Source organism: Temnothorax curvispinosus, unplaced genomic scaffold (assembly GCF_003070985.1).
Source record: "Temnothorax curvispinosus isolate PA1 unplaced genomic scaffold, ASM307098v1 QBEX01014867.1, whole genome shotgun sequence".
Taxonomy (NCBI): Eukaryota; Metazoa; Arthropoda; class Insecta; order Hymenoptera; family Formicidae; genus Temnothorax; species Temnothorax curvispinosus.
Genome location: NW_020224647.1, coordinates 7,941 through 23,020, shown reverse-complemented (window position 1 = coordinate 23,020; position 15,080 = coordinate 7,941). Strand labels below are relative to the sequence as shown.

Sequence of the window (15,080 nt, the reverse complement as noted above, 5' to 3'; positions counted from 1 at the left end):
GTTTTACAACTTAGCATGTACTTTATGTTGTAAAGCGAGGTCCACGCAGCCTACCGGCGGGGTGGGTGCGGGGGAGGAGGGGGCCGAAGGCCCCCCCCTTGCACCCCCCCGTTGTGTGTGTGTGTGTGTGTGTGCTTCCCACGCATAATTAAACTAATGAAACTCCCAGCGTGAGACCTAACTGCTTGAATCGAGATGCTTGGGTTATTCTGCACGATTGATTTATTTAAAATTTGCGCAGTTTTGCATGCGTGTGCGGCCACTGAACATGCGTATGTGGCCACAGGGGATGTTCGTAGTCGCCAGTAGTCGCTACAGCTCGTCGGTATGACAGAAATCATAACCTGATTCCTGTCAACTTTAACGTTTAATATCTTGCGTCGCGGGGCATTAATAACAATAAGAACTTAATTTAGTGAAAAAAAACTTGATTTTATTTGTTAACAGTCACACAGTCTAAATTAAGCCACACCTAGGATTGACTAGTCAAAGTCCGAAGTAATTTTTCTTTAGCTTCTAACTTTGACTAGCCGTATTAGTTATTCCTAGGATTGACTAGTCAAAAGCCGAAACGCAAAACTTATTTCGGGCTTTGACTAAGACGCTTGGTCGTTCCCCAGGATTGACTATATAGTCAATCCTAGGAATGCCTGCGTTTCGGGCTTTGACTGTAACATATATACAACGTAGCTAGTGGCGGGAACTCTTTAGAAAATGCTTTAGTATGCTCAGAACTATACGAAAAATATTTTATATAAGCCAAAACTCCGAGATTTCGCACAACGTCTCATCTTCTTCTGTCATGATTACTTTTCGGTTAATATTAATTTTTTTAAATATAACATAAAGATTCTAACGCTCGGAACTCTTTAGAAAATGTTTCAATACCCTCAAAACTACTCAAAAAATATTTTACATGAACCGGAACTCCGAGATTTCAACTGGCGTCTCAACTCGGTATACTCGTTGCATTGTAATTTTTTTTTAGTACCTTATAATTAATTTTTTTGCTTTTATATGGCAGAACTCTTTATAGAACTGTTATAGAACTATAGATCTTGCAAAATCTGATGAGATACAGTGGTGGAACTTGTGTAGGACAAAGTGAGACGCTGCGTGAACCTATATAGCGTCTCAGTTTGTACTGACGCGTTTTTTGGCTTTAATGGCCAGAACTATTTGTTTAAAATATCAAGAACTCTAGAACTATTAAAAAGGAAGCCAGAACTCTCAATAATTTGTGAGTTTCTGCAAAATGAGACGATAGCTTCACACACACGTCAGGAAGAGAATGTAAAGAATTATTAACGGAGATATTTTAATTTAAAAGATCTTTAAAATATATATTTTTCATGAATGTTTTATAGGGAAACGAAGAAAGTGAATAACGTTAAACTTTGCATGTTTTCTTCACTTTATTTTAAAAATTTATTTTTATTTTTTAAGTAACAAAAATGCTCTTTTTTCTGTTATATTTTGGTCACTATAAATGACAGACGATGTAAATAATTCTAGCTGTTTTAGGTATCTGAAACGCAAAAAACTAAAATTTTCTTATTCTGCAGGAAAAGTGTAGCTATCGTTTGAACTAGAACTAAATCAATATTTCCATTCTGAGCGGTTTTTTTATTAAAAATATTATAACTTTTTTTTAAATTTTATTAGTATTTTATTTAAAAAAAAATGTTTATTCTAGTTCAGACGATAGCCATATCACTTATTTTGAATAAGAAAATTTTTGGTTTTTACGTTTCTGATACCTAAAACAGCTAGAATCATTTACTTCGTTTCTCATACTTATGTCTTTTAGTGATCAAGATATAACATAAAAGTAACAAAAAAGAATATTTTTCTTACTTGAAAAATAAAAACAGATTTTTAAAGTAAGATTAAAAGAACATGCAAAGTTTAACGTTATTCGCTTTCTTCGTTCCCCTATAAAAAATTTCTGAAAAATACCTATTTTTAAAGACCTTCTCCGGCTCCAGTCATACTCAACTTGTATTCATGCTTAAAAAGAAAAATTTATTTTACTAAAGTTAATTTACTAAATATTACATACAACAACTCAAAAATAAGAAGTTAACTTCAAATAGCGTACTTTACAAGTATTTCTCGAAAACAAGTACCGCAAAAATATTGAAACTTATCGCATATTATTAATTTCTATTTTTATATAAAGCATCATATACTAGTCTTTCAAAAACATTTAGAAAAAACTTTTTTTACACTTTATTAAAATGTCTGTTTCACAATATCTCGGAATAGGAATTCCGTGTTAAAAGTTAAAACTTTGAAGCTCAGTATCTCGATTTTTAATACCGCAAGAGGTACTAAAATTTATACTACACATAAAGCACACCTATAAATTAATGTATATTCACAGTTTCAAGAAAATCTAGAGAAAATCGATTTTCCGGAGAACGTCCTTAAAATCTTTCAAACCAGAATACGCTCTTGTAATTTATTATTTGTCATTAACATGTTTTATTATTAATCACATACATATAAATGTGAGAAAGCATATGGCACAAAATAATTTCAATATTCAAATTATTGTAATAATAAAAAAATCAATTATTTACATTTTCTTCTGTGTGTGTATGTGTGATGTTATTGACAATAGTTTCTTTGCACGTTTACATTTCTTTTGCAGATTTTTACACGCTTAATTTTCACAAGTGTAATGTCAAATACAGACAAGATTTTTGTTTATCTGCTATAAGCATTATTTTGAATGTAAGATTTTAATAATCAAATGTTTTTAATAATCAAACATTTTCAAATTACAAGCGAGGGACAAGCAATATCATCTACAGCATGTATCCTTAAAATACTACGATCTTTTCTAGCAGCACTAGCCACTAGCGTATAATTTGTCCGCCGACATTACGAATTTCTTCTGCAGCAACACATAAAATGTTGAACAGTTTTTTTGAACGATTGTAACAACGTCTGCATGCCCTTGCATCATTAACCCTCCGAGGCCACACCTCTTTTTTAATACGCCCCGGCCACACGCGTGTGAATATGAAAATTTAATTTATCTTTCTAAACATCGTAAATATTATTAATTAAACAGACATATTTTACATATAATTATATATATATTTGTGATGTATTTTTACGTTGTAAATTTTTTATCACACACAAACGTCTTGCTGTTGATTATTATCGTCTTTTAAAAAATAATATTTATCATATTTAGAAAGACAAATTGCATTTTCATACTCACACGCGCATTAAATGCATTAAAGAAATTTAAAATATATTTTAAAAATTAAGATAAGTTTCTGTCTCTATATATAAACTCTTTCTTCCAAGTCTGTCAAAATTTTTTGAAAGAAGAACATTTAAGACAGTATTTTCTTTAAAGAAGAATAAACATTTTTTAATAAGATTATTATTTTAAAATGAGAATGTGAGCAATACCTTAACGAATTAATAATGCAAGGACATACAGACGTTATTACAACCATTCGAGAAAATTGTTCAACATTTTATGTGTTGCAGCAGAAGAAATTCGTAATGTCGGCGGACAAATTATACGCTAGTGGTTAGTGCTGCTAGAAAAGATCGTAGTATTTTAAGGATACATGCTGTAGATGATATTGCTTGTCCCTCGCTTGCAGTTTGAAAATGTTTGATTATTAAAAACGTTTGATTATTAAAATCTTGCATTCAAAATAACGCTTATAACAGATAAACAAAAATCTTGTCTGTATTTGGCATCACACTTGTGAAAATTAAGCGTGTAAAAAATCTGCAAAAAAATGTAAACGTGCAAAAAAACTATTGTCGATAACATCACACATACACACACAAAAGAAAATGTAGATAATTGATTTCTTTATTATTATTACAATAATTTGAATATTGAAATTATTTTATACCATATGCTTTCTAATACTTATATGTATATAATTAATAACAATATATTAATAGATAGATATATATTTATTTTTAAGCTTATAGCCAAGAAAAGGAACTTGGTTTACAATAAACCTTAAGCACTCATCCATCCACACCATATAAACTACAAAACCTCCGCTATTATCAGACTTCATTCGCTCGCGTTCGCTTATGTTCTAACCTGTCTCCGCTTCCTCTCCTTCTCTTTCCAAAGCCTTTTTAGTATCCTCCCTTTTTCTGTTCCTAATTCATCGTTACATAATGTAACTAGTCTTTCCCTATAGCTTTTACCCAGATTTACAAACCAATCGCTAACCACCGTGCATTCACCTACATAATGTTCCAGATTATCCCTACCCAGCTTACAAAATCCACAGCTTTTTACATCCTCCCCCAACCAATATTTATTTGCTTCCTCCATATTACCGCACCTCAATCCTATCAACGTTCTAATACCATCACCCGACATTGTCTTGTCCATATTTACATTTAATAAATATCTTGGTTTATTACACGCTATACCCAGCTCCTTGTATCTTATATTGTACCGCGCATTTCTAATCTTACTGTCGATAGTTTGTTCTTGTAAATCTTGTTCTCTTTCTCTTATTACCCTGAGCATGTCGATACCTTCCCTTCTTGCAGTTCTTATCGCTTCAAGACCCCACCCCAAATTATTAAAATAACTTTCCTTTTCACTACTGAATAGATCTTTCTTCCCACTGCCCGAACTATTCTCCGTTTTATCTTTTTCTTCCCAACATGCCGCCATTAGCCTATTCGAACTACTTTCTCTGCTCCTCTTTTCATACTTCATGGCTCTTAATCCCCAATCAATTTTTAATTTCTTTAGGCCCAACTCTCTCAAGATCATATACCGCGGCGTACAAAATTCTATTCTAAAAATCCATCTGATGTAGTCCAGCCAGACCTTTTCTAACTCACTTTTCTCCATCCACTCCCATACTTCCACCCCATATTCCATAACACTTTTGACTAGATAATTAAACAATGTCCGTCTCCTCTTAAAATCATCTTTACATATCCTTTCACCGAGGCCCCATACCTTATTTGCTGCTAATCTTCCTTTCCTGCCCATCTCTTTCATATGATCCGTGTAATTTCCTTTTCTATTAAACGTGAACCCCAAATATTTAAAAGTTTTCACCTCCTCTATTCTTTCCTTACCCCATTTCCAATTTCTACCTAACTTGCCACCACTATTAAAAATCATGACCTTTGTTTTTTCTGTACTCAGTTCTAGCTTCCTATCCTTCAAAAATCTTTTCAGTGTATCCATCATATCATCCAGTGCCTCTTTATTCTTGGCCAGTAGAACCATGTCGTCGGCGTAAGCTAACGACCATACCCTGTACATGCCCAATACAATACCACCTATATTTCGCTTCTCTAACGCCTCGTCTAAATCCGCAATATAAAGACTGAACAGGTCTGGACTCAGAACACAACCCTGCCTCACACCAATCTTCGTGATGAAGTTTCTCGTAATCCCCTTGTTTGTCCTGACTGATGTCTCCGTTTCTTCATACAGCCCTTTAATCCTGTTTAACAAGCTGCTGCCAACCCCTTTTTGTTCCAGTATCTTCCATAATTTTCCCCTCTCCACCTTGTCGAAAGCGGCTTTCAAGTCGATAAAAAGAGCAAACACCTTGTCATCTCCACGTTCTTTTACTTTCTCTCTCTGTACAATGTGGTTTAGAATAAAGATGTTGTCCATGGTAGATCTTCCCTTCCTGAAGCCCGCCTGACTTTCAGGCAGCATTCCTTTCGCTTCTATAACTTCCTTTAATCTATTCCTCAGAATTTCGGCATACACCTTATATGCTGAGCACAGCAGTGAAATTCCTCTGTAGTTTTCTGCCTTCTCTTTATCTCCTCTCTTATACAGCGGTACCACTATGCTCATTTTCCACTCCGATGGAATAATTCCTTCCTTCCATATCTGCTTTATTAAGTCTACCAGACAACCCTTCACCGCTGAACCACAAAACCTCAAAGCTTCCATCGGGATTCCGTCTATTCCAGCTGCTTTGCCTAATTTCATCCTTTTTACTGCGTCCGCTATCTCCTCCTCCTCTAACTCTCTTTCCTCTTCTTGCTCGTACCTTTCGTGTTTTTCACCTCGTACTTCCATAGCAGTTGTACCGTCCCCTTCTTCACCTATCTTTCTCTCAGTTCCGTTCTCCTTCATTATTATCTCCTTCTCCGTGCCTCCCAATAACTTCATAAAATGCTTTCTCCACTCTTCTCCTTGAATATTGTTCTCCGTCCATTCCTTCTTCTTTCTTCGCCTGTTTATAAACCTCCAAATATCTTTTTCATTCCTCAAATTTCTCAACTCCTCTTCTTCCGCTCTTTTGTCTTTCCTTCTCCTCTCTAACAACTCCCTAAAGTCTCTCCTTCCTTCCATAAGGTCTTCTCTTCTGCCTTTCCCCTTCTTCCATCTCTTGTACTTTCTTTTAACCTCCCTTTTTTTCCTCGTGCAACTCCTGCTCCACAAGTCCTTATGACCTATTTCTTTCCTCCTCGATTTTTTAACCTCCTTATAAATCAGTGCACTATGTATGAGCTCTTTTATTCTTCTCCATTTCTCTTCTATCGACCACGACTTTTGCCACTCCACGCTCCCTGGCTCCGTCGTTCTCTCGAAATATAGTCTCCTCGCTTCCTTGTCCCAATTTATTATTTTTCTCACGGTATTTAGTTCCTTGTCTTCTTCTTCTCCTTTTTCTGCAACTTGTCTTTCAGTCCCCTCCATCTTCATTGCCAAGGGTAAGTGGTCTGAGTCCACCCTGTCGTCTACCTTAAATTCTAACACTTTGTCATGTATGTATTCGTTTACAATAATATAATCGATTACCGAACTCCCTCTCGCACCTACATAAGTAAATTCGCCTTCCCAGTCCCCCATTGTTCTACCATTTAGTATATACCAGCCTCTTTCATCCATCATATCCGTAAACTGCCTACCTTCATTACATACTACTTTATCCTTGCTTTTCCTTTCCACATCACAGTCCGCCAGTCTGTCCTTTCCAAACTCCCCTATCCTTATGTTAAAATCGCCTCCTATGATTATTCCTTCTCGCTCATGCCTTTCAGTAATTTTTTTTAATGTTGTCTCTAAATCATTCACCAGGCCTTTATTATAAATTGTGAAAATATTCAGCATTGTACCATCTGCTGAAAGCCATGTATGAGCAATGCCATCTGATAACATTGCAGTCTTTACCACATCGTAACACCTAATCCAGCTTTTCTTTACTCCTATCAAAATTCCGCCAATCGCCCTACCTTTTTTCTTTTCCTATCCCGACCTTTCTCCTCTAGCTATGTCTCGCATAAACCTACAAAATCATTTTGTATTATATAATTCCAAAAATCCTTGTTCTGTCTCTCTAAACCGACTACATTCCAGAATAAAACCCTTCTTCTCCTGTTATTCTCACTCTCCAGTCTTCCATTGTCCTTCTTACGCTCTTCATCATCTACCATTTTCCTCGATTCATCCTTTAATTGGCTGCCCTTCAAAAATTTTCCTTTTCTATAAGTGCGTTCTCCTCATCATTCCACACATACTTCCTTCCTTGTATTTCTAATTTCTTGTATCCTATTTTTACCTGTTTTCCATCCATCTTTTCTTTCCGCGCGCGGTCTCTTATCAATCTTTGCACCTCTCTTTCCTCGAACGACAGATCGTGATCAATGAAAATTTTTCTGCTTCCTAGCTTACTCTTTGATTTCATTACAATTTCCTTCGAATCCCAGCAGTCCATTTCCACAACAATTACTTCCTTTCCTTCCTTACCTGATGTTTGCATATTCTTCACCTTCTTCTTAACTCCAAACTCCTTTTCCAGAAATGTCTCTGCTGTTTCCCTTATACATCTACTGTCTTCCTTTTGCAATTCTCTAATTACAAATTTGTTTCTTCTTTCCCTCTTATCTCTTATGCTTTTTTCGTTCTTCTTTACTAACTCTGTCACCCTTTCTACAATCTCTCCAATTTTGGCCCCCTTTTCGCCCACGACTATGTCTTCCTTTGATTGTTCCATCTTCCGCAGTCTAACCTCTAACTTATCCATTCTGTCCTCCAACTTTTTTTCTCTTTTGGTCCAACCCTCCTCTAATTTGCTCATTCTCTCTTTCATCCCTTTCATCTCCATCTTCATATCCTTCAGCTCCGCATTTATTTCTCTCAAGATTGCCATCATCGAACCGTCCGCTTCATTCTTCTTCAGCACCATCCTGTCTCCGTCCCCTTCTCTTTCCTCACCCTCGAGTCCGGTTCCTACTATTCGCTTATCCAAGCCTGGAGGCGTTCTTATCGTCTTGTTATCTCTCTTAAAGATGTCCTTCCCATTCTGTACTTCCTCCTCTCTTTTCCTCTTAGCTTTCTCCAATTCACATGCCATATCCTTTTCACTTCTCACAAAATCTAATATGCTGGTCGAATTCGCTCTTTCCCTCATTCTCAGTTCTTCCTTTGAAAGCCTTCCTCTTCCTCTTTTCTCTTCTTTTGGAGCAACATGAGCTTCTTTATCCGTTTTTTTCCTTCCTGACTTATCTACAATCTTATCTGCGCACCCATTCACATCCGCTATCAATTCGCTCTCGTCCATCTCGCTCGCCAATTCGCTGTACACATCTCTATGCTCAATCTATCACGCCAATGAACTCGCTCAGCGAACGCCGCGCTGATTGGTTGGTTCTTATAAGAACCAATCACGTTCAATTATTCCCGAGCAGTTTGGCTCGCCGAACGCGCCCAGTGTCGCCACCTTCACTGTCTACGCAACGCAAATTTCGCTCTCTTTTGGAACGCACACGCAGCTCCTTCCCCCCTTCGCACCCTAACCTCACGCTCTCACCTTTACCTTTAACACTCTTTTACTATAATATTTCTGTGATTTCAACTTCCGTTATTATCCTATCCTGATTCTCTATTATTCCTTCTACCTATCCAACTCTTTAACGCCCGCCACGCTTTCTATTACTGCCTACACTCTCACTCGCTCTCGCCGACCCTCATCCACACGCACACACCACACTCGCTCCTCTAACCAAGTCCAATAACAATATATTAATAACAAATAATAAATTAAGGGCGTATTCTGGTTTGAAAGGTCTTAAAAATAAGTATTTTTCATACATAGGAATTTTTTATAGGGAAACAAAGAAAACGAATAACGTTAAACTTTGCATGTTTTTTAATCTTATTTTAAGAATATATTTTTATTTTTTAAGTAAGAAAAATTCTCTTCTGTTCTATGTTACATCCTGATCACTAGAAGGTGTAAATGACAGACAGAGTAAATGATTCTAGCTGTTCTATAGATATCAGAAACCCAAAAACCAAAAATTTTCTTATTCAGAATAAGTGTGGCTATTGTCTGAACTAGAATAAACATATATTATAGGTTTATTAGTTTTTTTTTTTAATAAAATATTAACAAAATTTTGAAAAAAGTTATAATATTTTTAATAATATAAGAGAAATAAGACCGTTTTATGACCGTTATACAATCAATCAATATTAAATAAGCCGTGTACGATCCGAGTTTGGATCTTAATAGCCTAATAATATTTTTTGTGTATTACACGTACCTATATTTTTTCCAATCTTAATAAATTGCGCGCCGACTAACTTGTCAGACTTACAACACAGCTCCTGTTGGAGTAGTAAATTCTTTACTATTATTTAAATCGATTTAATGAGAGGGGTGTGAGGGAATTTTATTAATCCAATAGGAGCTGTGTTGTAAGTCTGACAAGTTAGTCGGCGCATAGTTGATTAAAGTTAGAAAAATATGTAAATATATAGTATATAAAAAATATTAGGCTACTATAAAATCTAAGTTCAAATCGTAAATGGTTTATTTAATATTGATTAATAATATTTTTGATAAAAAGGCCGCCTAGAACCTAGAATGGAAATATTGGTTTATTTCTAGTTCAGACGATAGCCACATATACTTCTTCTGAATAAGAAAATTTTAGCTTTTTGCGTTTCAGATACCTAGAACAGCAAGAATTATTTACACCGTCTGTCATTTATGTGACCAGGATATAACAGAAAAGAAGAGCATTTATTTTGTTATTTAAAAAATAAAAATAAATTTTTTAAATAAGCTGAAAAGAACATGCAAAGTTTAACGTTATTCACTTTCTTCGTTTCCCTATAAAAAGTTCCTGAAAAATATATATTTTAAAGATCTTTTAAATTAGAAAACCTCCGTTAATAATTCTTTACATTCTTTTCCTGACGGAAGAGATTTTACCACTTCTCAATATAAATATAAATTTATCTCTCTTGTTATGGTTTTATTCGATTATTCCAGCGTTTTTATATTTGTGATTTAATTAGATTACTGTTTACTTTGTTTATATTATTAGGTAATTGTTTAATGTTTTAGTCTAGAATAATGTTTAATGTTTTAGTATGTAAACTTGAACATTAATTATCATGTTTTTTTATATTTATCTTCTTCTATCGTAGTAATCCGTTCCGAAGAAGACTAAATACAGTCGAAACGTTAACCATGTGTATTGTTTATTTAAGAAATTGTTTTTATTTTAATCCAATATCTCTTTGTTGTTGCTCGTGGCCGCTTATAAACATTAATAGCTAATATAAATTTAATAAGAGTAAAAAGAACATTATAAACTACTTTTTTTCTCGATATAGTTAATATGTAATTATTGTCATGCATTTAAATATTAAATTTAAATACTATTATGCTAAAGTAAAGGTTTTTAAAATAAGACTTTTTTTTATATAAGAGCATATTGGCCAGAACGGGGATTTCTATACATTACATTTACGAATTTTAGTTTTTATATTTATAAATTTTAAATATAATATATATATATATATATATATATAAATATAAATATATTTATAAATATAAACGTAAATGTAACGTATAGCGCATCGTCGATTTGCCAACTCGAGACTCGGCACTCGGCGAAACGCAAGGAGCGATACCCGAAATGCATGGCATCGTGGCATAGCCGGCGCGTGCTAAGCAGCTATGTCACAGCTCAAGCGAGAAAGTGACAGCAGATCGCGCATGCCTGCCCTTCTCTCCCCGCTCCAAGCTTGCCGAGTGCCGAGGGTGCGTTTCTTTTGGGCGCTCACGCGCTCACACGCGCTGTAAGCATCATTCTATCTTCGTTGCACATCGAATATCAAACGAAGATAGAGCGATGCTTACAGCGCGTGAGCGCCCAAAAGGAACGCAGCCCGTGTCAGCCGACTGGCATATCCCCTCCATCTGAGTAGTTCGGACACGAACCATAGCACGGACACGAACCATGTGTGTACCGTTACCAAGCGTAACGACGTAGTTGACGTCCACTTTCTCAGGCGGCGCGTCAGTATACGTCCGCTGGAACGGAATGATCCCGGTGGCCGCTCTCAGGTTTCTCACCGCCGTAGAGTTAGCAGACAAATTGAATATTTTTGGATTATTATTGTTCATATATAATTTGGGAATTATTTGGGGAAGTTTGGGAAAATTGTTTAAACATTTGAGAAAGAATAGTTTTTTGTTATTAACAAAATTTATCGAGCGTCAAGTTAACAGATAGCAACTACCCTAAGAGCAAAAAGTCGACTTTAAGTCGACTTGAAGTCGACTTCTACCGATACTGATTTGGCAGAAAGTCGACTTTTTTAAGGACGAAAGTCGACTTGAAGTCGACTTGAAATCGGCGAATGTCTCAAAAAACGCCGACTAAAAGTCGACTTTCCGTCATGACGGGAAGTCGACTTTTCGTCATGACGGGAAGTCGACTTCTTGTCATGACGGAAAGTCGACTTCCCGCCAACTTTTAAAGTCGATAAAATAAACCGCCGCGTCGCCTGGAGGTCGGTTGTGTATCTTGAAATGAGGTGAAAATGACAAAAGTTAACAGATTTTATTAGATTCTGATAAATAAAATTGTAGATACGTTAATGAATTTTCTCACTTTTGTAATTTTTTACCTCATTATTTCAAGATACACAATCGACCCTTTGCTGGAAGGCTAAAACTGATGCACTTCGATTTTTTTTCATATATAAAATAATTTAATTATCTAAAAAACTGTATAATTACAATCCTAATGTTTTGTTCTTAATTACAAATGCGGCCACTGTGTGCCGTCATATCTGTGCCACTTCTGCGTGCGCGGATTCCGGCAGCCACTTCTTGTAAGCTGACAACAGAACTAAAATTATAAATATATAATATCCACAGACTTTTATACTAGACCATTAACATCTATGGACGCACTGCCGAAAAGCTGATGCGAGTGCGAGGTGCAAGTGTTAGTGAAGGGTGCGGCCATATTGAATTAACATTAAGTCACTATCGGGTGTTCAGTTGCTCATGATGTGCGTTTATCTGCATTCGTTATTACAGTACATAACGAAGCAGGCGAATGTTTTTGTGTTAAATATTGGTACATGTTATCAATAAGTTTGTAAGTCATGCCTTCAACGTGTAGCTACTTGAATGCCGAAATCGAACCACTACTCCTGTAGTATTAAACCCTTTTTTTTGGACATTCTGTATATGCCAGACTATTGTATAGAAATCTTGTATAAAACTACTTGTATAGAATCTGTAGTATAGCATATCTTGACTAAAATCAACATGGCGGCAAGCATCACGGCCGAGATGCCTGTCAGCGGTCTAGTATTGTATAGAAGTCTACTCGATGATAATATCTAAATATTATTTTATAAATTAAAATCTCACATTTTTCATCCAAACCCCAGATTTCTAGCAGTTTGTATTTGGACACGACTCCCTGCGACTGCAACGTTTGTACTATTGCTTGAGTGCGTGGTATCAACCTGAAAAAATCGTACTAAATTGATGTAATCTATTCGATGAATCAACGTGAAATCGAAAGGAGATAGAATAACGATTTACCTGGCCCATGACTTGGTGATGCTCCCAGGTGTCGTCAGCAACGACGGAACAAATCGTTTCAGCTTAGGGTACACTTGACCCTCCAAGAAGAAATACGCGAACCACTTTACACCGTCCACAGATGCTCTATATCCATCGATAGTAGTCCCCATCCGGCCTTTCCAAATGTACCAGACACGCGGCAAATGATCTTCCCGGTTCCTTGATTATATCTATAAATGAGAATAATATTCGATCATAATGAAGATTAATATCTTTATAAATAAATAGGAAAAACATTATAAAGCAACAATTGTGATAAAAATACCTTGGCGGTGGATCAACCAATGATTCACTAAGATGGCATAGCGTGGAAGCGAATTTCGGCAATCATTCGGGTTCTATCGCCGTGACACCTCGCATAAGTATACATCTTATTCGTTTCGTACACCTCTTTATAAACCACCTATTCCGGACTGATTTTCCGTAGAACGTACGAAAAATGCATGAACACAGGTTTCTCCATTTCTGATGGTGTTCTGAAAGATGGTTCAGAATAGAGAGGTCGCATTCAATAGGTCTTAATTATCGATGATAATTAATAACACACCATACCTAACCTCTAAAGCATATTTCCACTTGGCCTTATCCTGATCCTCTTTTAGATCCGCCATACCTGCAAGAACTATCTGGCGCAGCAATTTCGCTTCCATGTCGGTTGGTAACGGCATTCTGTAACAATTCTTGTTGTAGACAATGTAGACAACCGTCTCAAACATATTGCAACATACATACAGTCAAATTCCAGTATTCTGATCTAATCGAGGAAGTCAACGGGAAGACAATGATGACGACGACGACGACGTTTCGTGGCGGTGGTTGATAGCGCGGCGCTTTTCGACGTCTTATCGTGTCCTGTCTCGCGGCATGTATTCCTTGCACTCGCGTAAACATTAATTGTCTCCTCCAGCCTCCTCGAGATTCGCCGCTATATTGATGACGCGCCGCTTGACTGCTTTCCGTCTTTTTATAGTAGACTATTTAGAAGTCGACTTTTAGTCGACTTTCCGCCATTTTTAGAAGTCGACTAGAAGTCGACTTATAAAAGTCGACGGAAAATTGACTTTTATAAGTCGACTATTTAGAAGTCGATTTTTAGTCGACATTCCGCCATTTTTAGAAGTCGACTAGAAGTCGACTTTTCGCCATTTTTAGAAGTCGCCTATTTAGAAGTCGACTTTTAGTCGACTTTCTGCCATTTTTAGAAGCCGACTAGAAGTCGACTTATAAAAGTCGACTTACCGTCGACTTTCCGTCAACTGTGCTCTTAGGGTATGTTTAATGTTTATTATAAATGGAATTGATTGGAAATCATTTGGGGATGACATCTTGATTGAAAATTTTATTTGGGAAAAGTCGGTTTTCTTGTAATTTAAATAAATCTTTGTATTAATGTTCTTTTTTTGCTGCACTTCTGCACTAGTACAGCAAGTGAACTTATTGCACTAGTTCAGAAGTGTAGCGAAAAGAACAGACCATTATCGGCAGTAGTGTGAAAATTCTACATGACTCCCCAGCAAACGCAAAAGAATTAAAAGATATTAAAATTTTTTAATATCTTTGAATCCCTTTTTTGGCGGAATTAGATGGAATTAGATGGGATTCGAAATGAGATGGTCCAATCCCATGGAATCCAAAAAAGAAATTTTAAATTCTATCCAATCCTATGGAATCCGTAAAAGTTATGGAATTACATGGCATTAGATGGTTTAGGAAACGTCTCGCGCCTCCGTTGGGCGACCAAGCGCCGTTGTTCGTCGGAGCTTTTGTGTATGTCTATGAGCATTACACGCACTACTGCCGACGGGCAATTAGCCCGAAAATGAGATTTGTAAGATCTGTCAGGCACCGTAGGGGGTCCCTTTACATAGCGGTCGAGACGAAACTTTGAACTCGAGAAGATGCCCCGGCGATGCAACGCCTAGCGGCGTCGACGCGAATTGCCGGTAATGCAGATACCGCGCGGGGTGTACTATTGTTGGCGCGTACCGCCACAGAGTTCAACACGGACACTTTTCAATCCCTATCCTGGCATTCAATGGTATTCATTTTATTGTCAGAATAGACGGAATTCAATGGAATTCAATACGGAAATTTTTAATTCCTAGTTTGGCGTTCAATGGTATTCATTTCGTTAACGGAATCAATGGTATTCAATGGAATTCATCACGAAACTTTCCAATC

General features: G+C 36.5%; 1 protein-coding gene across 5 annotated transcripts; it reads right to left on the bottom strand.

Annotated features, from left to right (window-relative positions):
- Positions 1-12,046: 12,046 nt before the first annotated feature.
- LOC112465036 (probable ATP-dependent RNA helicase DHX37) lies at positions 12,047-13,812 on the bottom strand. Of its 5 annotated transcripts, none has more exons than XM_025032396.1 (6): positions 13,632-13,812; positions 13,452-13,568; positions 13,165-13,375; positions 12,858-13,069; positions 12,681-12,778; positions 12,047-12,147 (listed from the first exon to the last, which is right to left on the bottom strand). In XM_025032396.1, exons 4-6 carry the CDS (start codon positions 13,007-13,009, stop codon positions 12,083-12,085), a joined length of 315 nt encoding a protein of 104 aa, XP_024888164.1. In that variant the 5' UTR covers positions 13,010-13,069; positions 13,165-13,375; positions 13,452-13,568; positions 13,632-13,812; the 3' UTR covers positions 12,047-12,082. The 5 variants fall into 5 exon arrangements, with proteins under 5 accessions (XP_024888164.1, XP_024888163.1, XP_024888165.1 ...); XM_025032397.1 differs by having other exon boundaries at positions 12,057-12,144; XM_025032399.1 differs by having other exon boundaries at positions 12,058-12,135.
- Positions 13,813-15,080: the final 1,268 nt, after the last annotated feature.